General features: G+C 35.5%; 1 protein-coding gene across 1 annotated transcript in view; it reads right to left on the reverse strand.

Annotated features, from left to right (window-relative positions):
- Gabrr3 (gamma-aminobutyric acid type A receptor subunit rho3) overlaps positions 1–13,050 on the reverse strand; it is a 60,582-nt gene that overhangs the window by 7,636 nt on the left and 39,896 nt on the right. Inside the window, 1 exon segment of the mRNA XM_087210202.1 lies at positions 8,097–8,239. Within this exon segment, the coding sequence (XP_087066328.1) occupies positions 8,097–8,239 (143 nt within the window).

The raw sequence follows: 13,050 nt of genomic DNA on the forward strand, positions 1-13,050 counted from the left end.
CTCTCATTTGAGTGAGGCAAAGTACAGGCAAAGAAAATGGTAAAAGATGGATATAGAAAGGGACAAGGGGATGGATATCAGATCTCTTGCAATAGGGAACAAGGGCGAGGGGTTAGGAGGAGAGGAAGGAGAAATGAGAGGAATAAAGATGTGCCATATATAGTAACATAATAACTCCAATAACCCCAATTAATGTAAACACTATATTTCATAACATGAGTTAAGACTATATCAACAAGTACAAAATAGGGGATAGGGGAGGGAAGGGGAAAGGGCTAAAAAACAAAACAAGTTGTTATATGTACATGTAACCACTCTCCAAGATGACTGTAAACTGCGTGAGTTGCAAATATTTACTAATAAAATAAAAAAATTAAAAAAATAAATTGCTGGCTGTGGGAAGGGCCATTCCATGTCTGCAATCATTTCTCAGAGGGATATTGTAAGAGTTCTGCCTGGAGTGAAAGTGTGGTCTTGTAAATATTTGAAATGTACTCTAGCTGGCATGATTTTATTTCTTAACTTCCCACTAGGGAGGTGCAAATGGAATCCTTAATGATTTTTATAAGTTGTGAGGAGTCCCAAACAGCAGGAAGAACACCATCATTTACTCCTAAGTGTACAGACACAGCATGTGAATAGCTTTCACCAACATCTTTCTATTCTTTGTCTAGTAATTTTGCAAGGTTCTCATATAAGGGAGCCCATGTCACACATAACAATGCTACAGGGCCATTAAATTTCAGATGAAGTTTTTAGTTTATAGAATCAAGATCACCACAACTTGTAATTTGTCACCTGGCAGGACCCAGAATCTCACCCTGACTTTGATGTGAACTCCAGAATAAGAAACCTAACTACAGTTCTAGTTCATAATATTAAATACAGGCAACTGTCTCACTGAGTCCCAGGTTTATTTCTGACAATGCTCAAATCAACAATATGCATAGGGGTGCATGTTGTTTGCATCCCTTGACTCCAAAACATATTTGGAGTCATAAATAAACATCAACATGAAATTTTTATTAACATTTTAGATATAGCTGAAATAAAAATTATTGCATAAAACCTGCTTACTTTTAGCAAATATTTATTCACACATGTAGATAAATATTAGTTGGCTATTGTTGCCTAAGAGAAATATGAACTGAGAGTAGCTAAGTAATTAAATGTCTACGTTTTGTGGAGTAGGATTCCAATCTCTTCCCCTGAGTACTAAACTTTTGCTTTACATGGAAATTTATTGCCTCTCATTCTGGACCTGGGAAAAGAATTTCCTTTTGCTTTTAAGATTATAAATCAATCTCTACATATGAATCTTTGAGACAAAAATCCATGTGGAATTATGTTAAGAGACACAAAGAAGGTACTCTGTGCTTTTCAACAGGGCAAAACTCTTAATCCCTTCAGATGTTCACTAGCAGATATGAAAGGAATTCTGGACTAATATTCCTATTTAGTTTATCCCATTAGCTCAAAAAATTTAAAATGTTCTCTCTAGATGATTTTTTGAGATATGGAAGATGAAATTTCATTTTTTGATAGAAATATGGACTTAGCAGAAAAAATAAAGGTTTTGATGAAAACAAAGACTCAAAAATGTGTACATGCCAGATTGTCTCATCATATGTTTCGAACTGATGATTTTGGCTAAACAAAAAAATTGAATTATCTAAATTGGCCGTGAGTGATAAACTCTCAGTCATTTCTTTCAAAGGTGATTAGGCCAACTAATTTATTATAACTTTATTTAGTTTGAAAACCAGCATTCTAGATATTCCTTGTTTAAAATGAGAAAGAATAAAAAAGAATGAGAGAGTGGAGAGGAGAGATTGCTGGGTAGGGGGAGTGAGTGATGAGAAAGCTGATATATAAATTCCAAAAGCAATAAAACTTGAAGTGAGTACTATTATGGCTACATTAAATACACTTACTATTCTCGAGCCACAACTTGGAAATGAATTAATCTTGATAAATAGTAGCCCTTTCATATCCATTAAAGTTAACATCTCAATAAAAGAGTTTTGAATTATATGAAGTGACTATTTAGACAGAGGAAGGTCATGTGTTGAGATTAGAAAATTATCTTCCCACCTACTGATATTGCTATGCACAGTTAGGAAAGTGGTATGAGAAAATATTTAGTCTGGCCATTTGGCTGAGCTCCTCCAAGTCCTTGTGGCTTCCCCACATTAACTTTTAAGTATACATGTGGGGTTAATTAAGGACAGTCTGGAGAAAATGATTCATCTCTGTGTTTTATTAGCCACTTCTGGGCATACATGGTGGGTAGGTTCATTGACCAATTTGACAAATGTAGGGCAGATGAGTGTTATTTCTAGAACTACTGAGGTTGTTCCCCTTTCAGTGGCTGTGCTGCAAGCAGTTCTGCAAGGAGGGGGAATCTCCATTCACCTTCAAGCAAGGGAAATTTTTTTTGCTATTGGTGTATGCAGAAGAAAAATATAAAATAATAGAAGGGAAAGCAAGATATGGACTAGATATTCCAACAGTACTCTGTGGCCAGAAACTAGCAATCATTGTACCTCAAAAGTAGCACTAGACCTTAGTGACTATCATTAGAAGTTCTGGTAATCTCTGCAATGATGAAACGAATGTGCTTATTCAGTTCCCTAAATATTTGCTTTTCCAAATATATGAGACATCATCCGTTAGGAGATATTTTTCACTGTGACTACAGACCTGAAAGTTTGATGGACTTTATGTTAGTTACTTTTCTCTCATTGTTAAGGCAAAATACCCAACACCCAAAATTAAAGGGGGAAAGATTTATTTGGCTTACAATTTTTAGAAGTTTCAGTCCATAATTGGCTGGCTCCGAGGCAGAGTATCATGGCAGAGAAGAAATAGTTTATGGTGGTCAAAAGGTAGCAAAGCCAACAAGGGCATTATCAGTGTCTTTCTGCCCTTTTTTCTTATTCAGACTACTTAGGGCGGGTAGCACTCAAACCCTTAATTCTAGCCCCATCATTGAATTAATCACATAGTCTAGATTCAGCCACCTCCAAAATGGCTTATGACCACATGAGGCTTTGAGGAGACATCTAGACACAAACCATAACAGACTTCCTCTGCACCTGTTTCCCAGCAAAGGATCTAGTCACTTAATACATTGTACAGAAAATGGTGTGATTCATGCATGGGGCAAAGCAAGAAATATAGAAGCAAGGAAAGAAGGAGAGAAGTAGAAATAATAAAGGAAAGTATAATACAACTCCTTCTACCATGAGTGTAAATACAGGCTTGAATAATTTTAAAATAGCCCCTCATTCTCTTCTTGCAAAATTAAACAGAGAGACATGTGGTTTTGAACTCATTGTACATTCCAAATGATGATGGCTACCAGCCCTTACGAGACTTGCCTAATCACAACTGACAACTTTTTGATATTCATCCTCTCACTCTTTGCCTGAAAAATCATTAAATGCAGGGTGAGCTCAGCATTGGAAACACCAGAACTATGTATTGAGAATGAAATATGTGCAGGGCACTGTGCTAGATACTACAAGAATAAAAAGATGAGGACAGTGATGCTTGTCCTTGAGGAGGTCACTTTCTATTAAAGACTAGACAAACTACCCTTGCTCATAGCTAAGCAATAAAATATTGGGTGTCATTTGGTTCACAGCTAGGAGAAGCCATGTGTGCTTGAATCCATAAGCAGAGACTTCTGACTCTGGAGAGATGGCAGGATTTTTACAAAGGAAGATAGGTAGAGAGAACATTCCAGGCAGAGAGAGAAAAAGAGCAAATGTGCAGAAGCAAGATAAATAGGCATGGGAACTGTTTGAGAAACATAAATGTCAAAATTGGCTAAAACTTAGTGTAAGTATATTGAGGCAGAAGTAAGGTTTCAGATTTAGCAATATTATTTGGAGCTTATCTAAAATTCAAATTTAATTGAGTGTCATGTATTTCATCTGGCAACCCACAGAAGCTGAACATATTTACTTCAATTGGCATTTTTTGAGTTGAGTGTACATTAGTGTGATCATATTTGCATTTTGGAAATATTTTTCTGGTAATATGGTTGGACCAGACTAAGAACAGGAGGTGAACTAAGCAATTATACAGTATTTTATTGCTTAGTGCACATTAGTAAAATGTGCCTCTTCCTCTGGAGGTCACCATCCCAAACTCCCTGTTTCACAGAGCACCGGCTGGGTTTCTGCTTCCAACCCTCTCTGGGTCATATGTCACAGAGTCTTGGAAGATGATCCTGGGCAGATAGGTCCATTAGGACAACCCAAGAGAAAGTTAGCAAGAGTCACAGCATGGGGAAGGACAGAATAATTGAAAAAAGAGATGCTAAGAGTATTAAGCACATTTTAGAGAGAAGATTATAAAGGTTCAGGTACCTGAGAATTACAGTTCCTCAAGACAATTCTCAAAGACTCTGTGTAGTAAAAATAAATTTGATTGCAATACCCAGACCTTATTTACTTATGTCACTGTGTCAACTTTTGTACTGACAGCGCAGGGCAATGGTTGGTAAAACTGCTATTGGCTTAGCAAGATCCAAAGCAAGATCCTCATACATACCAATCATCACTGTGTTTTCCCCCTCACAGCACTCACAGTGAAAAGGAAAGGCAGCAAAGATTACTAATTTTATTAAAGTGTACTCCTTGAATGTGTGTCTTTTTAGCATTCTGGGTCATGAAATGAGAAATGCACACAAAGTGTTCTGCATGCCAAAGTAGAAAAATTGCCTTAAGAAAAAGCACTCAGGCAATTGGGTTGTGAGCTGAGCTAGATACTTTTAAAAATGGAATACCATTTTAACTCAGAAGAAAAACTGAGGACAAATTGATCATCCAGATTTTAGCATTTGGCAAATCTAGCATTTGGCATTTCTTAAAACCAAGCAAAGCCAGCCTATTACTTCAAGTGAAACAACTAAAGATGTTGGTTGTCAACTATATGATTCAAGCTTTCACACCCAAACTAGAATTTTACCAGACTTACATACCTATGAACTTCCTCTTACTTACAAATTTATGATGAATAATTAGCAGTGATATTAATTAATGTGCTTTTGATGTTGCATAATGAATTATGAAAAACTTTGAGAGATCTGTATAACTCATTAAATCAGTATTTGCCAAATGACCAGTGCAGTGGGTAAAAGATCTGTATGTTCAAAGTACAAAACAGACCAGTGGATTTTAATCTAGAAAGAATGTGTTGATGTTTCAAATTTCACATTGTAACTAACCTTTAAGAAACTATCACTTTTTGAATTTGGGTTGATTCAATATGTCAAATTATTTGGAAAGACTAAAATTAGTAGTCATATTTCCAAGACAAAATTATCTGGAAAAACCTAAAACACTAGTCATTTAAAAATAATAGTGATTTTTCAACCACATATTCAATAAAGTCAGATTTTTCCCTGTATTTCAAATAAAATCTATTACAATAGACTGAAGAAGCACAGCTAAGAACCAGTTGCCTAAATGTAAGACCTGAAACTATGAAACTATTGGAAGAAAATACAGGGGAACAGTTCAAGACATCGATATAGGGAATGATTTTTTGGATATCTCCCCTAAAAGCACAGGAAATAAAATAGATAAAAGCAATGATATCAAACTACGAAGCTTCTGTATGTCAAAGAAAACAATCAGCAAAGAAAATAGACAACCTACAGAATGGTAAAACATGTTTTGCAAACTATTCATCTGACAAAGGATCAATATTCATAATACATGAAAAACTTAAAAACTAAACTAGTAAACCTCCCAAATTATCTGATTTAAAACCAAGCAAATGATACAAATAGATATCTCTGAAAAGAAAAAATTTGAATGGCCAACAAATTTATGAATAAAAAATGCTCAACTTAATTAGTCTTCAGGGAAATATAAATCAAAACCACAATGAGATATCACCTCGTCCCAGGTAGAATGGCCACCATAAACAAGACAAAATGCAAATTCTGGCAAGAATATGAATTTTCATATATTTCTGGTGGAACATGGAACATACATTGGTACAATCTCTACGGAAGGAAAATGTGGTATAAATAAATACATACATACATACACACATATATATATATATGATGGAATATTATTCAGCCATAAAGAAAAATGAAATCATGTTATTTGCAGAAAAACGGGTGAAATTAGAAACGATTATGTGAAGTGAAATGTCAGGCACAGAAAGACAAATTCTGCATATTTCCTTTTCTCTTCTATGAGCATATTAAAATAAGTCAATCAGAATTACAGTAATGTTTACTAGAGGCTGGGCAGGTTAGAGGGGAGATAGGTTAGGGAGGAATGGACAATGGGTACTCAAACACAGAAGTAATAAGTTCTTATATTCTACAGGAGAATGGGTGCCATAGTTCACAATAGTCTGTTGCATTTTTTATGAGTGACTGCATGAGCGGAACTTGAAGGCTCCAAACACAAAGTAACGATAATGAGATGGAAATGTTAAATGCCATGATTTGATCAGAATATTTCACTTCTCTTCCAGGAATTGAGTGGCATCCTATTTGGAAGGGTGAATAAAGCAGAGTGCAAACAATCTTTGAAAATTTTGATCAGGGTGCTAGGAGTACTTCTGTTCTCTTGATTTAACAAAAAGGGAGAGGGATCTTTTGAACTGTATATTATTTTACATAAATGTGTACAGGAATTTCCTATCTCCCAGGGATGAAATGTGGATGCAAGAACACAGAATTTTGGGAATGACTTAAATGTAGTCTTCCTGTGGTCTCCATTCTCTTCTGCCTGCTGTGGAACTAGGTCTTATAGCTGTCACTCTGACAGTAAGAGTAGTGCTGTCAACTTGAGGAGTCTGATTGAAAGTCATATTCAGGAACCTTTAGAAACCGACCGCCTTTCTCATCTTGGCTCCAGGGCTAGAAATTGTGCCCTCAGACTCCTCTATGGGTCTCTGCTGCTCCATTGTAGTGCGGAAGTCAGGACAAGAAGCTCTGGTGTAAAGACACAGTCAAAATAATTTAATTACTCATTCAGATGGTATTTTTTCCTTGAAGACATTCAGGCCTCAATTGCTTTGCAGATTGAAGCTCTTAAGAAGGGAAAGAGGTGAATGAATTATTGATATTAATAATTTATGTCTTTCAACTTATCTTTTGAAGTATGCATATAATTTGTGAATATTAACTTCAAAACCACCCTTTCTGGAATGAATTGTCTGATAATTACAATGATTGTGAAGCACTTCTCACAATCTTCTCTTGAGATAGATTAGTACAGGTAAAAGATGAAAATTAGATGAAATGAGGCAGCTCTGCCCTGAACCAGCCAAGAAGGCAAGCAGGATTTACCCTTGGGTTCTCATTAAGTAGCATGTCATATAAGTGCTTAGCTTGGCACCTTCCACTTTGTAAGGACTCAATAACTGCTAAGTGGGTCTGAAATAGTTCCCATAAATCAGTTTGTGTGTGACACTGGCATATAACATACTAGATGGAATAGATAATTGTGTCTGTGTGGTGACTTAATGTGGCTGGCACTGTCTCTCCACCTGAAATTGGCTGACTGAAATACTGCAGTACCTAAAATTCCACTGTGGCTGATTTTGATTTTGGCCTTTAAGTTATGCCCTAATTTCCAATCAACATTCATGTTCCCAAATTCAAGCATTCATCCCTCCCCCTGAATTTATTAAGACACCAACAGTGCTTTGTGAATTAGTTTAAAAGTTCTTCCTTCTATAATGTAAAGGTTTGTCATGCAAAGCTAAAAGGACTTGGGCAAGGGAGAGGGTGTTCCTCGAAAAGGAAAAGGGACAGCTTTTTATAGCCGTGCCATTTATATTTCATAGTTCTACCCTCTTTCTTTACTATCATCCAGCTGCAGATAGGTCAGTGTAGGCTTCATCCCTAAAACCTTGCTTCACAAGGAAAGAGCACACTTACAATGTGCACTTGAAGCTGACAAGATAAATACTTCAACTTTAAAGTATATCTCTAAGTATCTACTAAACCAACACTCTCTTTTTCTCCCTGTTTCCCTCATTTTTATTTACTTGCCCTAGCCTTCCTCCCAAGCATTTTACAAGGTGTGAAAGATTTATTTATCCAGGAACACTTTGGCAGGAACAGCTCTTTGGCCAATTCAGAATGAAACCCACAAAAGCATCACCATCAACATAGCTGGGAAGCAGGTTTGCAGCACGAAGAAGAAGATATGCCTTTGTAGCTTAAAGTTGATAAAAAGCCTATAGTACCAACCTATGAGAAAGAGCCAAAGTTCTCATTAGGACAGGCTTCTTCTTGGAAACCCCACTCTTAGCGCAACCCACTTAGCCACTGAACTCTTAGGGGACGTGGAACTTGACACATTCAACTCTGTTTATTAGGTCTTAGGTGGGACCTGAGTCCAGTACTCTACCACTGTTAGTTCAACAACCTGAACTACAACCTGCTTAATTATCTAACTCAAAGATCTCCTTGACTTCCTGTGTTTCAGAGATGAATGGTAATTATATTGTGTGGGTGGTCTTTAAAGACTTTTTTCAAGATATATTGTTGTTGCACTGTTTCTGCAAGAAGGAAAGTCTTCAATACATGACCGATGACTGCATATAATATCCAATAAGCCATTTATTAGAGGTTAAAAATGGGAGGGCATTTTTTTCTAAAAGAAAAGGTTCTTAGAAGGCACTACGAAGTTACTGGATTTTAACCTGTGATCTAGACACCTAGGGATTGAAAGAGGAGGAGTCTCATATCTTATGCACACCTTTTTAATTGATATTACCTTGCTTTATTTCATGATAATTAAAGTGCCAAGATTATTAAATCTTTGTTACAACTAGGCAATGAATAATAAAGTGAATAGAAATAAAAGCACACATTTAAATTCTAAGATTAGTTTTTCTACAAGTGCACTTTCTTTTCAAATGAAATTATTTAAAATGCAGAGATTATACACTAAAAATTATAAAACAAAGTCATAGGTATTACAAGTTTATAGAACTCCTCTGGTGGTTTTACAAGTAATTTCTTAGGAAACCCAAGAAAGCAAACTATTGTATGGGTGAGGTAATTATTTAGGCATTTGGACTAAGATATACACCAACTCACATTGAATTGTCAGGCTCTACTTCTAGTTTCCACCAAATGATATAGCCTTTTCTTATTTTGAAAACTAAAGTATTCCCTCCCTCTCAGTTGATAATATGCTTCAAGATATATTTGTTTCAAGAATACAGCAGATACATACTTTAAAGTTAAAATATATATTATTTGTAAGCTATTCATTGTATTCTATTTGTCACTCACTTTATTACTGTGTGCAATTAAAAGTTCTGATTATGGTTGTAGCATATAATAACAGCATGTCTGTCCTTATAGCTTCACATAATTATTATGTGGTTAAAAGAAACAAAGAATACCTGTAAAAAGTAACTCATAAAGACACTATTTAATTTAAGCCATCCCTTTGTATCTGTATAGGATTTGTCCCAGGATGCTCTAAGACTTCAAAATCTATGGAAGCTGAGGTTTCTAGTATGAAATGGTATATTTGCACATAACCTTTGTACGTATTCATGTGAAATCCTCTCCATATTATTTATAATACTTAATACAATGTAAATGATATATAATTGTTATGCCATATTATTTAGGAAATAAGACAACAAAAATATTCCATCTTTTAAAAATATTTTCTATTCAGTTTGTTGAATTATGTATCTGCTTCTTCCTCATCTCTCTCTTCCCCTTGCTCTTTCCCTCCCTCCTTCCTCCTCTTTCTCTCCCTCTCTTCCTCTCTCCCTCTCTTTCTTTCTCTCTCTTTCCTTACAGTGCTGGGGATCAAACCCAGGACCTCACACATACTAGGCAGGTGTTCTACCAATGAGCTACACTTATAGTCCTGTATCTTTTCTTTACTCATAATTTTTCAGGGAAAGATGATCTGTTTATTTTGAGGTGAGGAGGGGTAGTCAGGAAGGAGAAATGCTGCTGTCTTTTGGTTCTTCCGGGAAGGGAAGACTGTGTTGGTACTGTAGTTGAAGTAGCACACCTGAGTCCCTTTGCCGACCAGGGAAGGTAATGCTATCTTGGAACATGGGAAATGTTAGAAAGAGTTTTATCTCCATGTTTGATGTTTTTGGCTGCTGAAAGCTCTCAAGTTCCACTTCTGTTGCCCCTTTTGCCCCATATCTGGGCAAGCCAAAAAAAAAAAAATCAATGAAAAAATAAACAAACCGCCTGAATGTGCCCTCTTTTGTCACTTGTAAGAAATTCAAACCATGCAAGTCCTGCCTGCTCCACAAAAGGGACCCACCTTAGATCTACCCCCAAACCATCACAAAACCCCAAACCAGCCATGCCTTCTTGTTCTCTTCAGCCATTTCAGACCTGATTGGGAAGCTATACTGTTCTCTCAAGAAAGCCCATTCTATAAGTAATACATCTCTTCATAGTCTTTTATTATATGTACGAGATCATCAGTTTTGATATCTGAACCAATTTTTGGGTGTATGTGGAGCCCATCTCTCTCCATCAGGCTGCCACAGAGTAGAAAGAAGGGGAATTGAAGAAAGAGAGAGATAGGAGTGGTGGCCTACATCTGTAATCCCAGGATGTGGAAAGCTGAGGCAGGAGGATTGCAGAGAGTTCAAGGCCAGCCTGAGGTGCATAGTGAGATGTTGTCTCACTCAAAAACAAAACAAACAAATGAAGAAAAAAGATTATGAATATTAAAAAATAAAAATAAAGAAAGAGAGAAAATGGCTGGAGGAATGGCATCCAGGAAAATGGAGAAGGGGGCAGTAACTGGAGAGTCAATTCCAAGACAGGATTCAAGATTTTTAAACCTATAAACTGTCACCTTCAATGATCTTTTCATACAATGGCCCTAGACTGTATTAAAAGGATCAAGATGACAATATTGGTGAACATGGTGATAATGATGAATATTAACTTTTATGACAACAAATATCATTAATATTTGTTGAACATTTTAAGTATAAGTTGTTTAATTATATGAAGTAATAACAGTATTATAACTTGTTTAATTGTATTAACTCATGTATCCTCACAACCCTATGAGGTAGAGAGTGTTATGAAACCCATTTAAAGATGAGATGATTGAGGGTTAGAGAGATTGATTAACTTGTCTAAGGTCTGCTGTTAATAAGTGAGAGGACAGGGTTTGAACTCTGGCAGTCTCTTCCCAGGACTTACATCTTCAGCTAATAGGTTATACTATGATAATGAGTAATTATTCAATCTGTCCCTAGAGGCAGGAGTAATTTCTCTTTCTTTTGTAGATCTATAGTGTGTGAGTTTGAGAAGCATTAAGAAGGATGAGTGGCAGAAATCCCCCTCTACTTGTTGGTATTACTAGCTACCACTAGGTTTTGGCAATGATATTACTGAAGGCAATGCCAAGAATAAAAATTCAGCTATGAAATGGAAACTAATTATAGTTTTTGCTCTTAAAACTAGAGGCAGATATAAGGTCCTGAGTTTGATCTCTGGTACCAAAAACCAAAAAACCAAAAAAACCCCCAGAAAAACCCCAAAACAATAACAAAAAAAACTAGAGCCAGATACATAGATTTTCTGTATAGATGATTTGAGAATGCTGATTATGGTTCGTAGTTGTAATAATAGAAATGAAGAAGAAATATAATAAATAGTTTTTGATTCAGCAAATATATTTAAACAGGATACTAATCTGAGAAAGACAGTTGAATTTGACTCTCAGAAGACCATTCATGAATAATGTGAGGCAGAGTTACCACACACCTGTGAAGTAAGTTTCTAAACTGATCTTTCTAGAACCTAGAGAATGGTTAATAAACCTTGATATGATCATTTGTTTGATATTTGAATATAACTTCCAAAATGCTTGACTCTTGCATTTTTTCTACTCTTAGGGCCCATTGTAATCCTTCTCATTAAAAATATATACATTTTGGTTGGGGATTTAGCTCAGTGGTTTCACCACCTGCTGCTCAAGCACAAGGACCCAAGTTCAATCCCCAGTACAAAAAAAAAATATATATATACATTTTAACAAATTTAAAACTACAAAATGTGAAGTAAAATTGGAAATCTCCCCAGTCTATACATACCCACTTCTCAGAGGTAGTTTTTGTTAATATTTCTAGATTTTTAAAAGACACATGCACACACACACACATAAATGCACGCACACCCCTATACAAATATACACCTATATGTATAAACATTTTCTTCAATAACAAATATAATATTGTGTTATATATTCTTCTGTAAGTTGCTTTTTAAACAAAAATTGTTGTGAATAACTCTCCATCTCATGCTACATAAACCTGTACATTTACCCTAATTTTATTCTTTTCTGTTTTATTTGGGAACCAATTTTTATTTCTTAAAAATGTAACTACACTTGAATGTTAAAGATTTGCAATTCATTTGAAAATCTTTAAAAGCATCTTGTGTGCAATAAGATTTTCAATATAAGTATTTGGTGTGACTTTTTACAGATTCTAAAATATGACAAGAAGAAGATAAAAAAATCAGTTATTGTTGAGCCTTCCCAGTAGGCTTTAGGAAGTTGACAAGAATCCAGTAGGGTTTAGGAAGTTGACCTTGGCACTGATAGGATGATTTGAGAATGAAGTTAGAATTTGGAAGACATATTTCACCTCTTCTTTTAAAGAAAATAGATGGGTATATTTTCAGGGGTACTTGTGCTTCAAAATCTAAAGAAATCTGATTACTATATTACATGTTTATACATTCTGTGAAGGAACTAATACTCCTGGATTTCTCTGCTTCATTTACATCATTTTATATAACTATTAAACATTGCAAAGGTCTATTCATAATTTATTATGTGTCAGTTATTTTATTATAGAAATAGTAATATAAAAATTATAAATCATGGTTCATTGTATGTGTTCCTTTATTTAGGTATTGATTTAATTTAATGTAGGATTAATAATATTAGAAATCCCCATGGGCCGGGGATTTAGCTCAGTGGTTCTGCTGCCTGCCTTGCAAGTGCAAGGACCAGAGTTCGATCCCCGGTACAAAAAAAA

The sequence above is a fragment of the Heterocephalus glaber genome, unplaced genomic scaffold, assembly GCF_053883595.1.
Source record: "Heterocephalus glaber isolate CG9 unplaced genomic scaffold, H.glaber_assembly_v1.0 deba00000122, whole genome shotgun sequence".
Classification (NCBI taxonomy): domain Eukaryota; kingdom Metazoa; phylum Chordata; class Mammalia; order Rodentia; family Bathyergidae; genus Heterocephalus; species Heterocephalus glaber.